General features: G+C 37.1%; 2 protein-coding genes and 1 long non-coding RNA gene across 3 annotated transcripts in view; 1 reads left to right on the top strand and 2 right to left on the bottom strand.

The window, feature by feature from the left end:
- Positions 1 to 1,358: 1,358 nt before the first annotated feature.
- akr1b1.1 (aldo-keto reductase family 1, member B1 (aldose reductase), tandem duplicate 1) lies at positions 1,359 to 4,685 on the bottom strand. The gene is made up of 10 exons (XM_065289769.2): positions 4,512 to 4,685; positions 4,008 to 4,175; positions 3,626 to 3,742; positions 3,396 to 3,473; positions 3,173 to 3,295; positions 2,986 to 3,092; positions 2,522 to 2,603; positions 2,049 to 2,132; positions 1,824 to 1,906; positions 1,359 to 1,726 (listed from the first exon to the last, which is right to left on the bottom strand). The coding sequence occupies exons 1-10, from the start codon at positions 4,572 to 4,574 to the stop codon at positions 1,684 to 1,686; spliced, it is 948 nt and encodes a 315-aa protein (XP_065145841.1). The 5' UTR covers positions 4,575 to 4,685; the 3' UTR covers positions 1,359 to 1,683.
- Positions 4,686 to 4,996: 311 nt separating this feature from the next.
- The window catches only part of LOC135779390 (uncharacterized), a 55,325-nt gene continuing 39,203 nt past the window's right edge, over positions 4,997 to 21,118 (top strand). Inside the window, exons 1-3 of the long non-coding RNA XR_010544786.1 lie at positions 4,997 to 5,115; positions 5,417 to 5,520; positions 12,448 to 12,594. This is a non-coding gene — a long non-coding RNA (uncharacterized lncRNA). The remainder of the gene's footprint in view (positions 5,116 to 5,416; positions 5,521 to 12,447; positions 12,595 to 21,118) is intronic.
- Positions 14,598 to 21,118, bottom strand: part of shisal1a (shisa like 1a) — a 35,961-nt gene continuing 29,440 nt past the window's right edge. Inside the window, exon 5 of the mRNA XM_065284947.2 lies at positions 14,598 to 15,839. Within this exon, the coding sequence (XP_065141019.2) occupies position 15,839 (1 nt within the window). The 3' untranslated portion in view covers positions 14,598 to 15,838. The remainder of the gene's footprint in view (positions 15,840 to 21,118) is intronic.

Genomic DNA, 21,118 nt, shown 5'->3' with positions numbered 1-21,118 from the left:
TGAGTCCCACTTCGGCCCTGCATGTTACATTTTTCCAAGATTTAAAAAAACACATGCAAAAGATACTTTCTACAAATAATTATTTATTTCTGAAAGATGCGTAGTTGAGCGATAGGCTAAGTATTAAAGAGACTATAATTTATTATCATTTAAGCGTGATTTCTTCTGCTTTCCTAATAAAATATTTTGTGTGACTGGGTTGACCAGCCGTCAGTCTGAGTGGATAGCTTTGCCACTGTTATAAAATAATTGTTTGAGAAGATTTTTTAAAAAACCCTTTAACGTAAAGATTACTAAAGATTCTCACCGCAACTGAGGTAAAAAATACTCCACATGCAGATAGAGACACTCGTCTGTCAATTCCTCCAGAAAACAGCAAGAGGCGCACTTGCGAGTTTCTTTATTTCGGACAGAAGTCATTTGAATTATTTTATTGCGAAATTGGGACAAATAATGGACAGTATCGCTTTGTGACACGCAAAATGAGGATTTTAAATTTATGTAGTATTTTAATTTTAATAAAAACCAGGGGACCCCCCTAATTTATATTTTTGTGCTTTATGGGGGGTCCCTTAAGGCTTATAGGAGGTCCGGGACCCCCCCAGACCCCCTTCAATTCGAACACTGCATGTAAGTCAACATTTTGTACTCATGTTTCTACAGTAGCCCTTAACAGACAAATTGCTCTATATAGCATGTTTTGTCACTACATTGTCTGAGACAACGACCTGTTTGTCCTGTGGTGGCTACCGTAGCTTCTCTATGCGATTCGAAAGGGAGGTGTGTAACATCCTGTCCCAAATGGCGCACTTCATGTAGACTTTCGGTCTTGTGGCCTTAAATTGCGCGTTCTTGCTTAGTCTACGAGTCCGTAGGGTGTCCCATCTGTCATTTTTACGCTTTGAAGTGTGCTCATCAGCGCCTCCTTTGCCCCCTTGATGCGTTCTTCAGCAAAGCCCGCACTGCAGCAGGCTTCGCGCACTTTACCAACCCAGAAGTTCTTGCGAAAGGGCAATCAGACGACGGAAGGGAGGAGTTCACACTGACGGGCAACTTCCCTACCCTATTCTGGTGTGATGCTCGAGTCCCAAAATATGACTCTAGTGCACCCATGTGGACTCACATCAAGGGTCTCTAAAGTCTGGACTACGTGATGTCATCAAAGTGTGGACTCTGAGGAGGACCACAAGTCCGGAGTGTGCCATTTGGGACAGGGCCTTAAGTGGACTGAGCCGTTGGTTACAATTCACAATCTCACAGCTAGATGCTGCTAAAAAACTACACACTGAACCCTTAAAATGTTTTGAAACGAAATAAATTTTGAGTAGTTTTTATTTGAATGATGCAACAACCTGTGTACAGTTGGTAAAAGTTTATTTTCAAGTTATGACTGCTTAGGGGAGTATTTTTAGATTTAGCACAGTCCCCTTTGAAGTAAGACTAGAAAAGCACTTCCAGTTTATTCACAACAGCACCTGTTGCTTTGCACATTGACTAATGCTTTGAAAATTAACACACCTGCGTCAACGCTTTCAGTTTGTAAATGTGATAAACTGTTTTGTTTATAACCATTTTTGATCACTTTCTCACAAACTTTGCTGTGTCGAAGACAAACAGTCATACTTCAGTAATCCCGGAAGGTAAATAAAGGAGTCACGGTTGCCAAACGCTGTTCATATAAACTCAGTATTCTGCATTCAGTGGATAATCCTTATGCTTGGACGCCCTGCAAGAAAAGCCAAGAAAAAGGATATTAGGTGGTGTTTCCAGGAATCGTATAATATTCCAGAGGAATATCCGGCAATCTGTGTAACATCACTCACCATTCTAACATAAAAGCCCTCCAGTTTCTGTTAAAACTAAAGATTGTATCCATGTCCTCTTTACTGAGCTTAAAATCAAAGACCTGCAAGAATAAAATAATAATCAGTGGACATACAATATAAATTATTTATCATACTGATGCATCTACAATTTTTTTTGCAAATCAGTACTGGTGCATCACGTCTACAACATGAATGCACATTATTTTATATAAATGGGAGTACCTGGAAGTTCTCTTTGACTCTTTCAGGGTTTATGGATTTTGGAATGACCACAACATTTCTCTCCATGTGAAAGCGGATTAAGACCTGTAAAGAATGATTTCTGTTTAGTATATTATATGATGAAGATAAGCGCTGCTTCTGAGTATAATGCAAATGTAAAGCAAAGCGTAATTTTACAGTCAAATAACAATTTAGGCAAGGAAAAGATAATGTAGGGTGCATGATTTTTAAAAACCCTTTGGAAAAGGGAGTGGGCCGAATACCAAAACACACTTGTAGCCAATCAACAGTAAAAGAAGGTCCAGACTGTTAAGGTGAATTCAAATATCAACATTGGCTTTCAGAGATCATGCAACCCGCCTTTAATGCACGGCTGTTGGCTCTAGCAATAAACTTTCACAATCATATCCGAAGTAATAAACTTTTATCGCTTTACACCAATTATTACTACACGCTATTACTTTTACACCTACCTGTGCTGTGGTTTTACCGTGCTTATCTGCAATAGCCTTGATCTTTGGCTCTTGCAGGAGGGATGGCTCATCTGGTGCTGCCCTATGGGAAGTATAATCTTTAAGTAATATGTAGCACCAATGCATAGGTATAAACTAGTCAATATAGGTGAGATATATATTTTTTTAAATAATTTATATATATAAACTTTAAGCATTAAACATCTATCACCAGTAATCCCTGCACAGTGTCAGAACTGATTAGGTTTAGCTCAAACTTGTCATTTCAGCAAAAGTTCAGTCCAGAGAATTCAAACATAGTAATAGACTTAAAATTAAGTATATGTACATATGTATTTTTTTATCATAAAGGACTGAGTCTATCCAGTACATTTATCTTTACTCACCCAATGGCAAATCATGTAAACTATTTTGTTTTTTTTAGATTTATTTTGTAAGACAGAACAGCTACTGTTGGTACCTACCATGGTCTGGTTGGGGAACCGAGAGGACTGTATGCAGTGACAGTAATGCCTTTAGACTGACAGTAGTTAATAAGCTTCTCCTGAGTCAGGTATGGATGGCACTCAATCTGGCCATGAAAAAATATCAGTGTCACGAAAGATTTTGGCTTATAAAAATCCACACTTTTCAGACTTCTTATTACCATACCTGATTGTTGGCAGGTTTGTACTTGAGTCCTGGTTTGTTCAGGATTGCCTCAATCTGATCTCGGTTGAAGTTGGAGATGCCAATGGCTTTGACCAGTCCAGCATCCACCAACTCCTCCATTGCCTTTGTGAGAAAAAACGTTGTAATATCAATATCAGCAAAATATAAGAATCAAAATGATTCAGTAAACTGGTTTGAATTGCTTTTGTCTACTGTCTATTACCTCCCATGTCTCCAGAAAGTTGCTGTTGTCTGGATACACATGGCCATTCTCATCGCATGGGAAAAGATCTTTTCCAGGCTGCCAGTTAAAAGACACAGACCAGTTGTTACTGTGTCCGTGTTTTATTCTTACTTTTACACATTTCATTAAATGTAATAATATGTATATAACAATAACAATATGTTAATATCATGCATAATATAAAATAAGCAGTTTTGAACTAGTACTACCTTAACACCCATAGGAAAATGCATTAGATACAGATCAACGTAGTCCAGTTTAAGATCACTTAGTGTTCTTTCACACGCCCCTCTAACCAACTGCTTCTCGTGGTGTGTGCACCATAGCTGTAAAAATATGAATATATGTATTAAGCAAAATTTCAGTCCTACAAAAACTAATATGACAACAAACATTTCTATTGGGTTATTAAAGAAATCACTGTCATTCTAACCATGACTTGCATGTGTGTAAATGCACAATTACACTTAAAAGGCATGACGTAACAGTGGATTATCACTCAACAGCACATGACTAGATTTGTGAGACCGTATTGTATCTCCAGTCATGTGCCCAAGAGAAACAAATCTTGAAATTAAGATGTTAATTTACCTTGCTGACTATGAAAAGGTCTTCTCTCTTCACCACTCCTTGGTTAATCATAGCTGTTATACCGGCACCAACTTCACACTCATTTTCATAGACATGGGCCCCATCAATGTGGCGATAGCCGGCCAGGATAGCTGCCTTTACAGCCTCTGTAACTTGACCTGGTTCAGACTAAGTATGTGAAAGAATTCAGTTTTTTAGTTTTAGATCTCATTTGAACACATTTTCAAATAGCTGTTAAAACTCCAAAATTATAAGGCATTACAAAAATAAAAACTAAACAGTTCTATGTGGTGTATTTATTTTAAGTGACAAATGGCAAAATGCAAGTTAATAAAAAATAATATTATACCATAAATTATTATATAGCATTAAGATTATGTTTTTCTGTAAAAAAAAAAATAGATTTTAATCAATTTGCTTTGGATAGAAATAAAAAATTATACAGAAATGCATAAAAACCATTCAAAATGAAATCGTACTGAACAGCAAAAAGTCAATACTTACCCTCCAGGTTCCCAGGCCAACAATGGGCATTTTAGCACCATTATAAAGAGTTACAAATGTCATAATGAAAATTTATTTTTAAAGCACTTAATAGATACAAACTACAGCCCTTGATAGCCTGCACACAGCAAAAGCCTTTTCAACTCGAAGCCTGACGTATCGGGGTTTTATCTGCATTTGATTGGTCATGTCTTATCCCACCCCTAAAAGGCAGGGCAAGATGTTTCTCAATCGTTATGGTCCATCATCAAACCGATTTCTTTGAAGATACAATTAATTTTATTATGATATTGTTTATAATTTACATCGTATACATAATACATCAAAGCTGCGTAAACGCTACATAATACACAGATAATGTAAACTTCTAATGCTTCACGCGCTTTGCAGACCGTAAATATATGACATCAAAATATCGCGAGAGCGATTCTAAACGAATCCTAGCATCTGCTCTCGCGGTAGTTTATTGATGTATGCCGTTCAATCTGCGCAGCGCCTCATTGAGATGGCACACTTATTTTGATAACACATTTTTTCCGTCTGCAATTGCTTATTACGCGATCACATGGGACACGAGAGAAAAGCAGCCGCCAAATTCAAAAAGGTAAACGTATATAAAGTTGAAAATGGACGGTGGCGGGATGTGAAAGGGAATGTATTCATTCTACAGGCGTTATAGTAATCGGCCATATAAACGGTCGTTATTTCAGACATAGCCTTTGGGTAACAAGTGTCTGCAGTTGTTTTTCTTAGTTTTGTCTTAACAATAGCTTCAAATCTCCTCTTTCTCTCTCCTCGCAAATACCCAATTTAGATAAATATAGGAAATTTCGGCCGATATTACAATTTTACCTATCTTAATAATTGAACCAAAATTTATATTAGCATAACGGATATATTCACAGGTAATGTCTGCATTGTCCGCCAGATGTCACCAGCGCAATGTTATTCAATGTGATCCATGTCTTAACTGCTCACGTGTGCTGATTTGAGTGAAGGGGATACTAAGGTATGTTACTCTCTTCAAATATTTTTATTAAGATGAAATTAAATAATACTCACACTCATTACAGTCAAATTAAGAATGTAAGGATTATAAGGCTGGCAACCTATGAAGTGTGTATGTTGAACACGAATACCAGTATTGTATCAACATTTCTGGATTTATTTTAAATTACTCCTCAATCCAATCCTTTGGTTACAACAGCAATGTGTTAATAATGCACGCCCCAAAATTAAATTCCTCCCCGCCTTTGTTTTTCCTCACATAGAAACATAAAATCAATACAGTTGTATTAGAACTCAAAGCAGTAAAGGGCAGATGTTTGTGGGAGGTTGTATGTAGTCACTCTGTCCATTCACTATAAGTATTTCCAGCTGGGATGGGAGAAGCTTGTGCCTGCCCAGCTGCTGTTCACTGACCTTCTGCATTCAGCAGGAGGCACATAGTCATTTAGTAATGCAAGAAGCAGGCACAGATTTTAAAGATCAATTTCACTGTTATAGTTTTAAAGAGGAAAATTCATCCCTATGTGCTATGTCAACTTTGGATTTTTACATTGTACATTAAAGTTATAAATAACCGAGATTAGTGCAATTTGTTGGTTAAAACAACATCAGACTGCAAAAAATTGCTTTAAAATACTTAAAAATAAAGGTGCTTCATGATGCCATAGAAACATTATTTTTAACATAAAAAAATCTTTCTGTTTAAAAAAAAAAGTTCTCTGTAGATGAATAAAGTTTTTAGATGATAAAAAGCTATCAAATAAATGGTTCTTTGACTGAATGATTATTTGAGGAACCAAAAATTAATCACTGTGAAGAACCTTTTAAGCACCTTTATTTTTAACATTATATAGCTCAGTTATAGCACTGCATTAGCGACACGAAGATCATTGGTTTTATCCCCAGAGAACACACATAGTGATAAAATGAATAGCTTTGCACTGCAAGTCGCTTTGGATAAAAGCATCTGCCAAGTGCATGAAATAATGTGGAATAATAAATGTAATAGTCCTAACCAACATTTATTACTTCTCTTTTCTCGCCTTTTTGGCTTGAAGGGTCTGGTTAACAAAGCTTTTTGGCAGATAGACAGATATAAAAAGTATAAACCCTGTTGTATTGTATTTATAAAAAAAATGCCATAGAAGAGTCATTTTTGGAAAACAATTCAGTCGAATGTTCAAGATTCATTTCTTTAATACCTTTTTATAATACAAAGAACCAATTTTACTACAACCTTTTATGAACCAAAGTTTCTTTATGAAACCATTCAGCCAGAAATTGTTCTTCTATGGCATCATGAAGCACTTTTATTTTTAAAAGTGTGCATTCTTCTTTCTGATATAAAAAATATGTAAATAAAAGTTATTAAAATAATTGCGGTTACAGAAATTACTACAGTTACAGCATTGTAATTGCAATTCAATTTACTACAGTTACTACTCTTAAATTTAATTAAGTTGTTGTCTTAAAATTTTTAGATAATTCAACTTAAAAAATATAAGTTGACACATTTTTTACACAACTTTTGAATTAAAGTTAAATTGAAGTTGAATTACATGGAGTATGTCAGTCGCATGAGCTAATGGCAAGCTAAGCTTCTATCGAATCAAAACACACTAAACAAACTACTAGGGTGACCATACATGACATTCTTCCCGGACCCGTCCTGGCCAGGATTTCGGGTTCGTTTTCTGAAAGTTATATTTGTCGACCGCATACGTCATAGAGGATTATTATTATTATATTACAGAAAAGCAACAGTTACATTTTAAGGTAAGAATGAAACTACGATTGTTTGTCTTATGTTTTTAACTGAATGGGGTATGGGGTCAACAAATACGACTTCCGGAAGACGCACCGAAGTACTGGCCAGGACGCGTCCAGGAAGAATGGCACGTATACGTTCACCCTACAAACGTCACAATCAGAACTCGAAGCGTATTTCTGAAGGAGGGACTTCATCGTTTTTAGGCCAGTGAAAACAGTGCTATACAGATAAGTAAATTGTGTGAAAAATACTGCTTTTTTACACGTGAAACATGAACACATGTTATATTGTGCACTGTAAACACCAATCAAAGCTTCAAAAATACAGAAAGAACGGGAGCTTTAAATCAAGTGTCACGTCATATAGGCCTACAAATCAAAATGCAGAAGAGTTTGATTAATTCTGAAAGGCCATCATTTGTTTATGAGTTTGTAAGAGTTTAACTGGAAAAAAACGGGAGTGAAAAAGCAAAAATCGAATGTGACAAAACAGGCTATTTAAATATTTGTTTGTTTTAATTTGACACTCATCCGTAACTTTGGTTTAAGTTTTCTCCTCATTAGCTTTACAGAACTATTGTAAACACAAGGGCAATGTCTTTTCTTCCTCCATTTGTGTTTTCTAATTTCCCCTCTCATCTCAAACAATCAATTACCAGACTGAAGTAAAGCCCTTAATGCCTTTAGCTGAAAATTGCCTTTGCACCCATGCAAGCCAAACAAACCAGATTAGCCGGTGGTGATTGAATTCCAAAGGCCTAATCTCCTGACTGGGACAAATTTCCTCATCTGCCAAACTCCTCCGGCAGTCGGGCGATAAGTCTGTGTGAACAGCTTGCTATCTGTGTCCCTGTGTTTGTTTTTCCTTGTTTCAGAAAGAAGATATTTTGCCCTTTTGTGTTATGTTTTGCTAGTGCAAATGCCTATGTTGTACATTGAGCATTTGGCAAGAAGTTATACCCACTGGAGTGCCTTGAAGCTTTATTTGATGCAAGAAGTTACAGTACATATTGATGACTCCTCCCCCTTTAAAATGGCCAATAGTGTTTAGTTGACCTCACTGCCTAGAATCAGGGCTGCGTTCAGCCCGGACAAAACGTTGCCCAACTTTAGTGTACATATTTATGTTTTACAAATACAAATAAGTAAAAAAGTGATTGCCCACATTTGTGTGTTTTTGTACAATTTGCTTTGCCCCTGTGACGTTGGTGCTAAGGGCGGGGTTTCATTATTGTTTTATGCTAATAAATAATTATGATAATCATATGATTCACTTCTTATGGATTTATACGAATTAGCCAACTCCTAAAATACGTAAGAGTTCCTGTGAGATCAGGCCGATAATGCTCTCCTCTATTGTATGACAGCATAATATTAAGCACTTTGTGTGCTTTAATGTAATGGACATTTTTCCTTTTGTATTAATGATGTCATTTGTTGACTTAGAATCCTAAATTATATCAATTTTACATCAAACGCTGTGTTGCTATTAAAGATTTGCACAGTTTCCTAAATGTCAACAAAAAATATGGCGAAATGACGACGTTTTCATTTAGCAATGTTATGCAACTAAAACTTAATTTTGTTCTCTCACGGTAAGTAATTACATAAACCATGGTGCTGTGCTGACCGACATGCGGATGACATCAAAATACTGTGAAATCGACTCGAAAGCATACAGAGCAGTCAACTCCTGAATCGCTCTTGCGGTATTTTGATGCCATACACTTGACAGCACATGAAGTCGACCACACCTCCTTTGTCTCCAATCAAACATACTGCACCATATTTAAAGAATGATCATGTGATTTTAACACGTCAGGTGACATATAAATGAAAAAAAAAACTGTTTCCATTGCAGTTTTTCCATATATTCCTTGTTTGAAGTGCTTGAAAAACCGCCTAACCTGAGAGTTTTATGTGATACAGCGGGAAAAGTAAGTATTTGACACATCAGCATTTTTATCAGTAAGTGGGCTATTGACACAAATTTTTAATCAGATGTAGCCATCAAGCCAAATATTGAATTCATACAAAGAAATCAGAACATTTAAGTATACAAGTTGAGTCATAATAAATAAAGTGAAATGACACAGGGAATAAGTACTGAACACATGAAGAGAACAAGGTGCAAAATGGCATAGAAAGCCAGGAGATCACCTGAAATCTGTCAGTATTGAGAGAGAAACCCTGCCCCCTATCAGTACTAATTGATATCAGCTGCTTTATTCCGTATTGATGGCCTATAAAGGCTTCTCATTACCCAGCAGGCACACAGGAAAGACTTCATAAAGGGGTAAAAGCAAAGAACTCTCTCAAGATCTTCGCAATCTTATCATTAAATGGGGGAATTATTATAGGCGTATTTCCAGAATGCTAAATGTTCCTGTGAGCACTGTGGGGGCCATTATCCACAAATGGAAAGAGCATCACTTCACCATAAACCAACCACGATCAAGTGCTCCACGTAAGATCCCTTCTGAGGAGTCCAAAGAATAATCAGGTGAGTTCTTCAAGAGCCAAGAACCACTCGGGCAGAACTTCAGGAAGACCTTGCATCAGCAGGTACTGTTGTTTCAACGAAAACTAAGCAATGCACTGAACCGCCATGGCATCCATGCACGCTCACCATGCAAGACTACACTGCTGAACAAAAAGCATGTTGAGGCTCGGTTAAAGTTTGCAAAAGAGCATTTGGAGAAGCCTCTGGGATATTGGCAGACTATAGTATGGTTAGATGAAAGCAAAATTGATCTTTTTGGCAGTCATTCTACACACCATGTTTGGAGAAGAAACGGCACTGCCCACCACCCCAAGAACACCATACCAACAGTTAAATTGGGGGTGGAAGCATCATGGTTTGGGGCTGCTTTTCAGGAAGGGGGACTGGCAGATTTCATATTATTGAAGGCAGGAGAAATGGAGAAATGTACCAGGACAATCTGGATAAAAATCTGCTGCCATCTACCAGAAAGCTAAAAATGAAAAGAGGGTGGACAAACACAAGGCCAAGGAAAAAATGCATTGGTTTCAAAGAAAGAAAATCAAGTTGCTTGAATGGCCCAGTGAGAGAACTGAAGATAAAAGTTAATAAAAAAAGAGGCCCAAGAAACTTTCAAGATTTAAAGACCATTTGTGTGGTGGAAGAATGGGTCAGAATCACTCCTGAGCAATGCAGACACTGGTTTCTCCATACAAAAGGCATCTAGAAGCTGTAATCACCAACAAAAGCTGATTCCTTTGTATGAATTTTAATATTTGGCTTGATGGCTACATCTGGTGGAAATTTTGTGTCAATAGCCCACTTAGAAATCCCCTTACTGATAAAAATGCTGATGTGTCAAATACTTATTTCCCCCGCTGTATATGGGAGCGTAATTGCCGTGTTTCCATTGGGCACATTTTCACATTTTAATTTGCGCAACCATGGTCATGTGTCAATCTGTTTGGCGTTTTCAAGAGTGCCTCAGGTACAACATCTATATGGTGATCAATCAGTACCTAAACATCTGATAAATCACATCCAGTCACTTTCCTGCAGAAAGCATCAGAGGTCTCTGACATAGATTGCTGCCCTAGTTTCACTACAAATATCCTCTGTGCCGAAAATCTGTATGAGATAACAAAATTGCTGTTAGGGGAAGCCACTGAAAGGTAATTTCACTCAAACTGGGGCAAACAGTGCATCTTATTTTTAGAAAGACATAAATACTGACAAAACATCAGAATTAAATACACATACGGTCAGACGTAATCCCACGAGGGCCATGGTGTCCGCATTAGGTGAATGTAACTTCAGTGTGTTCGGTGGGCTTGTAATATTTAATAGCTCATCTGAGACCATGATAAAGTTTTTATGCATGCATAACGGACCCTGACTCTGCTTAATGAGATAATCTGTTTAATGCTAACTTCACACAACCCATTGAACAAAGCTCCCTGCCTCCCCTCAGACACAAGATAGCGGCAGGGCTATAAATAGGCCTTTAATCGATTAATGCGCTTATTATGATTTGTTGCCATGTCAGAGTTGGATCCAGGACCTAGTGACAAATGGTGTGTTTATATGGTGTAAAACAATTATGTTATTGTCTGTTCCGCTTTCTTATTCTGAAGTGTGCAACCAGTGGATACTTTACTATCCCATAAGCCCATGGGAGCTAAGGGCCACTGCTTTTTTAATTATATATGTTGAGTGAGATCCAAGTAAATTTGTTTTGGTATTTTATTCTGTAATGCTTTCTTCCTGTAGCTCATTTGGTAGAGCATGGCATAGCAGTGCTAAAGGTCATGGGTTCGATCCCATGGGACACACATACTGATAAAATGTATACCTCATACTGCGCTGTGCATAATTGGGTCCTCTGTGCTTCTATCAACCTAGAAAATGTGAAAAAGAACAACCCAGTAACAGTAAAACCATAGGTCATTGAAATTTGGTTCCCCTTGTGATGTCAAAAGGGGATCTTATTATTATAATACCGCCCCTTAATCTGTACTATCCAACCACGGCACTGCTATTTAGTGCGGAAAAAGATATAGAACAAAGAAAACTGACAGCGCACAATCGAGTTTCAATTTTAACAAATCACTATTATGGTGATCAGTGTTTGCATTTCATCAGCTCATTAGCATTTAAAAGGACACACCAAAAACGGCACATTTAGCTTAAACCAAAAAAGTGGCAATTTTAACATGTTATAATAAATTACGTATTTGTTATATTGAGCTAAAACTTCAAATATGTACTCTGTGGACACCAAATATCTATTTTACGTCTTAAAGTCTTGTGAAATGTCCCCTTTAAATGTTTGCCAATTGCAAATATGAGCCAACGTTTTCAACAAATGTGGCAGCGATGTACAGTATTTTTATTTTAAATCTTTATAGCTACACAAAGAAATTCAGACTCGGTTTGGGCTTTCTCTCATCTCAAGTTTCTCACCTATGCCACATGTGTTTCTCGGCTTGTTCTACCACCATCTCACAAGCTTTAATGATGTGTCTTTCTCTTACAAACATTCGGACAGGGTTGGTTTTTCAAGAGTTTTACAGCTGTTGGCTTTGTCACTTCAGTGGCCCAGGGTTTCTATGTTCAGACAGGAAATTCAGAAATAGCTGGTCTCACAAACTCATTTGAGCTCTGCTGCCCCCTTAGAGACAAGCCTCCAGCCCTGGAACCAATTAGAGCCAGAGGACTCCTTTCAACCGTCCACCAGAGACACCTTCAGTGTGGAGAGAGGGAGAGATGCAGGTGCTTCTGGCGTTTCTCTGGAGATGTAATCAACAGCATTTCTGTTTTAAGGTGACTGCTTTTTTGAATGCTGGGTTAGACATGTGGGTGTGTATGGGAAGGGGCCATATTATAAGGACGTAGCCCCTTTAAATCCCCTGAGTTATGTGTTCCTGTTGCTCAACTGGTTGATCATTGAGGTAGGGGGTTATGGGTTTGATCTAAGGGAAATAATGATAAAAAAATGTCTAGATTGAATGCAGTGTAATTCTATTCGGATAAAAGTTTCTGCCAAATGCAATAAGAGTCACATTTTCCCTGATCCTTCGGGATGAAAGAGTTTGTTGAACTATAGAAACATACTGTAAGTTTCAGATCTCAAATTTTCCTTCTCTAGTCCAAACAGATCCTTGCATTTCAAAAACTGAATGTGCCCACCCACATTTACACATCGTCACCAGTGTTTAGAAACTTGGCCTGCCAAGTCACAATTAGGTGATAGAAAATAAGGAGGACCTGAAGTAAAAAATGGGAAAGTCAGCCAAACCTTGTATTGTTCCTGGCTATTTGTCACATACTACTCCAGATGAAGGTTACAAACTTTAAGAAAGAGTGATTGAAGTTGTTTAACAAGGCCTGGAATTGTTACATTGGCGCATTTAGGTGCTAAATCATTTGTGAAGCTGTCACAATGCATTGCAATTTTTTTTTAAGAAGGATGGGGCGTTGGACAGTATCTTTAGTCTTTTAAAACGTCTTGCACACTATTCTGGGCTTATTTTAAACCCAGCATTTGGTCAACTCAACCATTGGGTTAAACTGACACAAAAAAAATATTTCCATTATGGGACACAACCTAACATGTTTTGTCGAAACAACCCAGCATACAATGTAAATGTTATTTTTGCACTTAAATTTTCAAGTCATTACAACTTTATTGTAACATAGTGTTGCATTATCGTTACTTATTTCAACTTTATTTTAAAACTTATTTCAACTTTATTTTAAAGTTACAGCAACTTATCACTAGAAAAAAAATCTAAGTTGAAATGACTTTAGTAGATTATATGTATTTCATTTCATGAAAATCTGACCTTTTCATGTGTAAGCGCTATAATTTGGTCTCCAGTGTTTCTATCAACCTAGAAAATGTGAAAAAGATCAACCCAGTAACTTAGTTTTGGTAATACATTCTCGGCAAGCATGTGAAAAATAGGTAATTGAAATTTGGCTCCCCGTAATACCACCTCTTAATCTTCGCTATCCATGCACTGCCATTTAGTGCAGAGATCAGCTTATTTGCATTAAAAAAAGATATCCAAATATGGCACACTTTTGCTTATGCCTACAAAGTGGCAATTTTAACATGTTAATAAATTATCTATTTGGTATTTTGAGCTAGAACTTCACATACATACTCTGGGGACACCAAATATTTATTTTACATCATAAAACGTCCCCTTTAATCTGATGAATTAATTCCCATTTTGACCTAGTTTTGGGTCAAAAAATTAAAATAAATTAAAATTTTGAACGCCGAGGGTGCCCAACCCTGTTCCTGGAGGGCTACCCTCTTTCAAATTTTAGCTCCAACCCCAATCAAACACAGCTGAAGCAGCTAATCAAGGTGTTCAGGGTTGCTTGATAATTACAGACAAGTGTGTTGGAGCTGGGTTGTAACTAAAGTATATGCAGGATGGTAGCCCTCCAGGAGCAGGGTTGGGCACCCCTGATGTACGCTATGACCCCTTTAAAAAACATTTCAATTTGAAGAGAAATTTAAGCTAATGCACATTTAAAAAAGCTGTGTTCTTTTCAACCCAGCATTGGGTCAAAATGGAAAAAAACTCAACCCCCTTGGTTCAGTTAACCAAGACAATTTTTAGATTTGACCCAACAATGGGTTAAAACAAACCAGCAAAAGTTTAATTACAATGCAACAGATTGAGTTCGTCCCAGTTTGACCCAAACTTTGGTTAAAAACAAGCCGACATCTTTAAGAGTGCAAATAACTAGTAAAAGTTTAAATTAATCTTAAAGAGAAAGGACAAGAGATCCAAAGGTAGACATCCGAAAACACTGCAAAAGATAAATCTTTATTTCTGCCAGGTTGTAACAGTAAAAAGTTAACAAGTGCAATTACAACTCAGCTGCCCCCCACCCGCACCTTTAACCCCATAATAAAAACAGAAAGAAGTTTAACAGGTGGACGGCCATATCACACTTCAACTGAAGTACCAACCACTATCACAGAACAAGGTGCTAGGCATGTACTACAGATTTACCGTAAGGCAATTTTTACCATTATAACTTATTACTCCAAAACATAATGTATCTCTCTTCCCTCCACGAGGGAAAACTATTAGATTCACCTTAAATAGTTAAAACAAGATCACAACAATTTCTCCTCTATACACAACACAATTCAGCACAATGCTGTGTGTTATTGCAGGTGAATACTCACAGCCTATTAGTGGCTACTGTTATCTATGTCTAATCTGTTTCAACTCAGTGCACAATTTTGACAGGGATAGAAATAAAGTTACTGTATTTCTACAGTGAAGTAACCCTCAGATACATGATTGTGTGTGTGTGTGTGTGTGTGTAAAGATCTGGAAAGCAATCCCACTTAGTCAAGTTTCATTTTGTACGGTCTTGGTTCATAGATCAATAAATGACAAGTTTATCCTAAACGTTTTTGTATTGCTATTGCTGTAAAAGTAATTTCCCCCCGCACCCCAAATTTCAGTAGTAACATATGTTTCAAGGTCTTACAAAGTGTCCTATATAATAGTGATGCAAGTTCCTTGGAAATAAGATTTCAAATCATGTTTGAACTATTAAACTTTGTCCGTCATCTTGCGTACGATATACTGTACGAATAAAACGTGATATAAAATCGAAATTGGGTAACCACGATAACCAATCTGTTTCTGCTACTTCAAGAGATGCCGACCAATGGCTTCACAGCAGTACAAACACATCTAGAGATTACATAGAGTCTTTTCTTTATCTTCTGTATCCATAACACCCGAAATGGCAAGGCAAGGTCGTGGGCAACAATCTCATTAAAGTCCTTCAGGAGCCGCTTGAAAGTAGTTGCCAAACAGCCATCTGACTTCTGTCTTCTTGGCAGCTGTCAATGGTGGACGCTCAAATTCTCAGCTTCACCATGTCGAGAAAACGTCATTCATCATATCTGCAGGAGGTAGACATCATGGTCTGAGTCACGAATATTGATGGAGCCAGAAAGAGAATTTCCAAACGAAATCTCTGGTTCCACCGGCTCACATGTTCTCTGGGTCAAAGCTGAATATCTAGAGAAACACAATAGGAACAAATTAAGATTAAAATGTAAAAATCCTTTTTTTAACATGCCAATAAATCTAGTTTCGACATCAAATCAGCATGTCCTTTTATAAGGCTTTTTAACTGTTGACACTTATTTTTAAAGGGTGGCCTAGTCATCATAAATTTAAATGAAAGGTAAAAGTTGTTCTTAGCTCAGTAAGTACACTATCAAAAATAAAGGTAAAAAATGGTCCTTGGCTACCATTGGGATGGTACCCTTTCAAAAAGTACACACTTGCATCTTAGCAGTTCATGCTTGTACATCAGGGGTACATATTGATATCAAAAAGTGCATATTAGTGCCTCAAATGTACACATTAGTAGCTTAATGGTATATCTGTACCTAATGTATATATCTGTACCATTTTTTTCTGACGGTTTAGGGCAGGGTTTTTTGGGATGGACCCACTGGTTGGTCGCATAGTGGGGTAAGAAAGGTCGCGCAAAGTCGCTTGGCTGTTGTGATGAATGACACAAAAATAGTTTAGTCTAAGTAATGACTAGCAATGACAATGATTTAGATAATATATATTATAATGTAGGTTGATATTGCAATTAAACTTACCTTTTATGGTAACACTTTAATTGAAGGGGTGTTCATAAGACTGACATGACACCTTCATAATCATGACATGACACGTGTCATAAACATCTCAAAGAGTGTCATCTTTGCAATAAAAATGACATATTGAATGAATGACACTTAATGACCGTTGTGCATAAATGTGCATAAAATCTCCTTCATGTTCATAGCACGTGTCATGTCATGATTAAGACTGTGTCATGTCAGTCTTATGAACACCCCTTCAAGTGTTACCCATTTTATTAATAAAATGACAGTGTGTTTCCTCATATTTTAAAATATGTTGATGGGTCACGGGATGGACTATACCTATTTAACCCCTGGCAGGGCTCGAAATTGCGACTATTTTGGTCGCATATGCGACCGAAATTTAATCTGCGCGACCTTAAAATATATTTGGGAGCATTTGTGCGACTGCCCATTTTGTTGTGTGGTGCGACTTGATTTAGATTGTGATGCTGCGTGCTGCCGACCCAGGTTCAGTGTTCTCTCCAACGTTACATAACCAATCAAATTTCACCATTAAGTTTTTACGTTTAATGAAGACCGCAGATTGGCTAATATGAGCGTCAGTCATTCCTTGTTGCCGTGCTACGTTGGTACGTGAAGCGCGAAAATGTGAAAGACGAAACCGCGAGCATGACGAGAACAAGCCGACTACAGCCAATGTTACTACTGTAATTAATGACGACAATCAGGAAACAAATGCGACTCCACCACCGAAAAATAAGACTTGACGTTAAACCTTTCGGAGAGAGTGGCTTAAAGATTACGAGTGTCTCCGCTATGAGAATGGCTCGATTTAACTTACTGTGTTTACTGTAAATCCTGTAAAACTGCGTTGGTGGCGGAATCAAAACATTTTAAGCGCCAGACCTTGCTTAAACATGGCGAAAGTGCCAAAAACACAAGTAGTGTCATGACAAATGTGTTCATTATTGATGGAGACACCGACCTGTCTGTCAGAGTGTTTGATAGTGTATGTGGGCATGCGCTGGTGAATGGACATCCGACAAACATCCTTGTGGTCCATGTTGATGTGGAACACGACAATGATGGTATGTTTTTATAGTATTTTTTAAAACATTGCTTATTTAGTAGTAATAGCATCCTGGTAATGCAGTTATCAATACCAATATATATATATTAGCCTTCTATATTAAGGTCACTTTTGTAATGTCCCATTTAATCAGTGTTTTACGTGTTTGCTAGATTTTCTATTGTAATCTTAATCATTTTACCTGTAATTGTTAAATTATTATTGCTATACTATTTCAACAGCATTTGGGTATTAATTTTGGAATCTATGCAGCAAAAAATAAAATAAAAAGAAGACCAAATTTTAAATGCTGGCGTTTTATTTTTAATAAAATAAATCTATTAACATATACATTGTAGTTTTGGTGCCTTTTAATTTTTGGATGGATGCGCCTACATTTTTGCTGGTGCTCCTAACTCTTTAAAGTTGGGAGCACCAGTGCTACCAAATAAAAAAGTTAATTTTGAGCCCTGCCTGGTGTTGTGTTTGCAGAGCAAAGGGTGTGAGCTCAGTCCCCAACTAAACATAAATACTTCCACCAAATGCAAGAATGTTAGTTATATACAGATTAAAATATCAGTATTTTAGAATACAAATAAGTTCAAAGCATGTGTTATCTGATCGTTTATGAAGGAAAGGAGTGCAACATCTCCCAGTGGAACAGATGTCACGATTAAGCCCTTGTGGTTGTTATACCGTAATTCGACAACAACTCTGTAGCCATGGACAAGCCAGAGCACGAACCATTCACCAACAATCTCCATTCACATCTCAACTTGTTCACACACACTTTGGATTGCTAATAAGATCAGATACACTGTAAAAACATACAGGATAATGTGATGCACTTGTGCGGTGCAACGGTGGAGAAAAACATACTTTGTGAAACAAAACCATGCAATCTTAGCCTTAAGTACACTTTTGGTAGATGTAGAGTGGTCACATGACCGCTGTTACTCTTGAATCATAACTTACAAAGGGCATAAACATTTGAGTGGAGTCTTGTTTGCCTCATAAATGGAAATGTTAGATAAAGACAGAACGTTTAATCAAACCGTTCCTCCAAAACTCTCCCTGTTTGTAATGATAAATGCTCGGCTGACTGATCCTTACCCTCCTTGAGACGTGGTAAGTTTTTCAAGAATTTAGTCTGGGTGAAATTTTGGGGAATGTCCAAAGCTTTGCCCTACTTCAGCGAAGGGGCTGTCTAAACAGAGCCCCATGCTCATTTATAATGCATTACAGAATGCTTTTAAGCAATGTAGGCCATGAGCGCAGACAGGTTAGTTGGTCTTGGAGAACCTCTGAGGAACACATGCAGAGTTTAAATGTCTCCGGTTCGCTCACAGGCCTTTCCCTAACTTCCCTGGAAAATACTTAAAATAGCACATTCTGGATTTAGTCATCTAAATTTTGATTTAAGGAATAGTGCACCTAAAAATATTTTTACTCACCTTCGTGCCTTTCCTTTCTTAATAGAAGGAAATTGATCCAAAAGACCCAAAAAGCAAATACATGTCATCTTTGTTTGTGTCAGCTGAATTGAAGTCATATACATCTGGGATGGCATGAGAGTGAGTAAATAATTTCTGGGTAAACTTTTCCTCTAAGTTAATATATTAAAGAAAAAAAAAATTATTTAGTATTAAAGGCAGACATAACCAACTGAATGTGTGATGGAAAAGTAAGTTCATGTCCTTCATCCCAATCCAAATCAAAACCTCTGGGCTAAGGCGATGGCAAGTCACTTCAAACTGAGATATTCACACAAGACGAGGGCTCCCTTTGGTGCGCGATAAAATTATCAGATGGTCTCGCTGGGTTTGCCTCCGTTCAACGCCACAACCCCTGAGAGATGATTGCTTTGGGAAATGAAGCGTAGGCGTGAAGGCAAAACAATCAGAGTTGATCTGAGCATTTGGTGACATTCAGAAGGAAAAAGATCCAGTTGTGACTGGTGTCCTTTCAGAGCATAAAATCTTAACATGTGAAATAAGAATGTGAAGGCTTTTAGTATGAAAGCCAAACTAAATAATCACAAAATGTGTAATTATTTTTCCAGATCAGCAAAACCAGTATCAATGTCAGCTTAACCCAGCAAGCAATGGCCATCATTTTACCGTCTAGGTTACCTGTATATCAAGTTTTGATTGTTGAAATAATTTAATTAGTCTGGGACAGACCATTGAATTGACCGGTTGAACACCGTGAATGTGCATCCGCACTTCATCCGTTTATTTATTTCAACACTTTAGGTTGTTGAATGTACAAGATTCTTCACCAATAATGAGTTCCCCTGACTCCTTAAGAAACCATCTCCAATAAATCAGAAACAGGAGAAACTGAGCTAATATTCAGCCATGTTTGCAACGGCTCCAGGCAGTTATTTTAGTCATGCAAGACTAAAGTCCTTTCTACTTAAATGGAGAATGACAGATATCTCTAAAATCACGTGCTATAATCACATCCTTTGTGACCCTGTCTATGAAAATCTAATTCGGAGATAACAAGCATCAAAGTTTGGTTTCAGTCATTGATTTCGATCTTTGACAGGACCTTCTTCAGTCAATATTAAAGCTATCAAGGTTATATGTTCACAAAAAGTTCTTTGGGATGGTTTTACAGTATGTAAAAAACAGCAAATAAAATCTGACTTTTCACAGGCAGGGTCACATTTCTGACCAAACATTTTACATAAACTGTACCACAACTATTGTTTCTTAAGCTCAAATTGCACTGAAACACCTTTTCCGAGGTTATTTTAGCTGCCGCGCATGCACACAGGTTCGCAAGCGCCTCACATTACTCTGTTCAGAGCCCCGCCCCCAGAAAAATTATCAGTCTTTATTGATTGAAGATTGGTTCATTTACCTGGAAGGCAGGGTTATGTTGAATATTGAGCGTTGCATTGTCCCCTATTCATATTAATTGCAGTGCTCAATCTTGTTGTGTACAACATCTCAATTAGCTCCAGAGTTCTTGAATCAATATATCGTGTACACAGGTCCGGGCATTGGTAAGGACCCTAGCTCACTTCACATTGGGACACTGTTCACTTATTTTCCTGTGACCAACATCTCTATGACTTAATTTTTAAACAGTTATTAGGAAAAACACTTTCATTATGCTCTTATATATCCATGCATAAATGTGGAGGAATATTACATTTAAATATTAAATAGATTGTGGTCTCTTCCTGTCAAGCAGTGTATGTTTATATTAAAACTAGTGCTGGGCAAAGATTAATCGCGATTAATTGTATACAAAATAAAAGTGATTATTTTGCATAACATAAGTGTGTGCTGTGTGTAATTATTATGTTAATATAACACACACACACATTCATGTATGTATTTAAGAAACATTTATGTGTGTGTGTGTGTGTGTGTATATATATATATATATATACTTTATATATTTATTTATTTATTTATATATTTATTAAACATTTCTGAAATGAATTAATGTGTGTGTGGTTAAATATACATAATAATTACACACAGTAGACACACACACATGCAAAAAGTCTTTTATTTTGTATGTGATTAATCGCGAATAATTTTTGCCCAGCACTAAAAACTAAATCAAACGTTTGTCTTTATAAAAGTTCTTTATAAAAGTTT

The sequence above is a fragment of the Paramisgurnus dabryanus genome, chromosome 1 (genome assembly GCF_030506205.2).
Source record: "Paramisgurnus dabryanus chromosome 1, PD_genome_1.1, whole genome shotgun sequence".
Taxonomy (NCBI): domain Eukaryota; kingdom Metazoa; phylum Chordata; class Actinopteri; order Cypriniformes; family Cobitidae; genus Paramisgurnus; species Paramisgurnus dabryanus.
The sequence above is the reverse complement of the archived record's forward strand: the minus strand, read 5'-3'. Positions and strand labels throughout refer to the sequence as shown.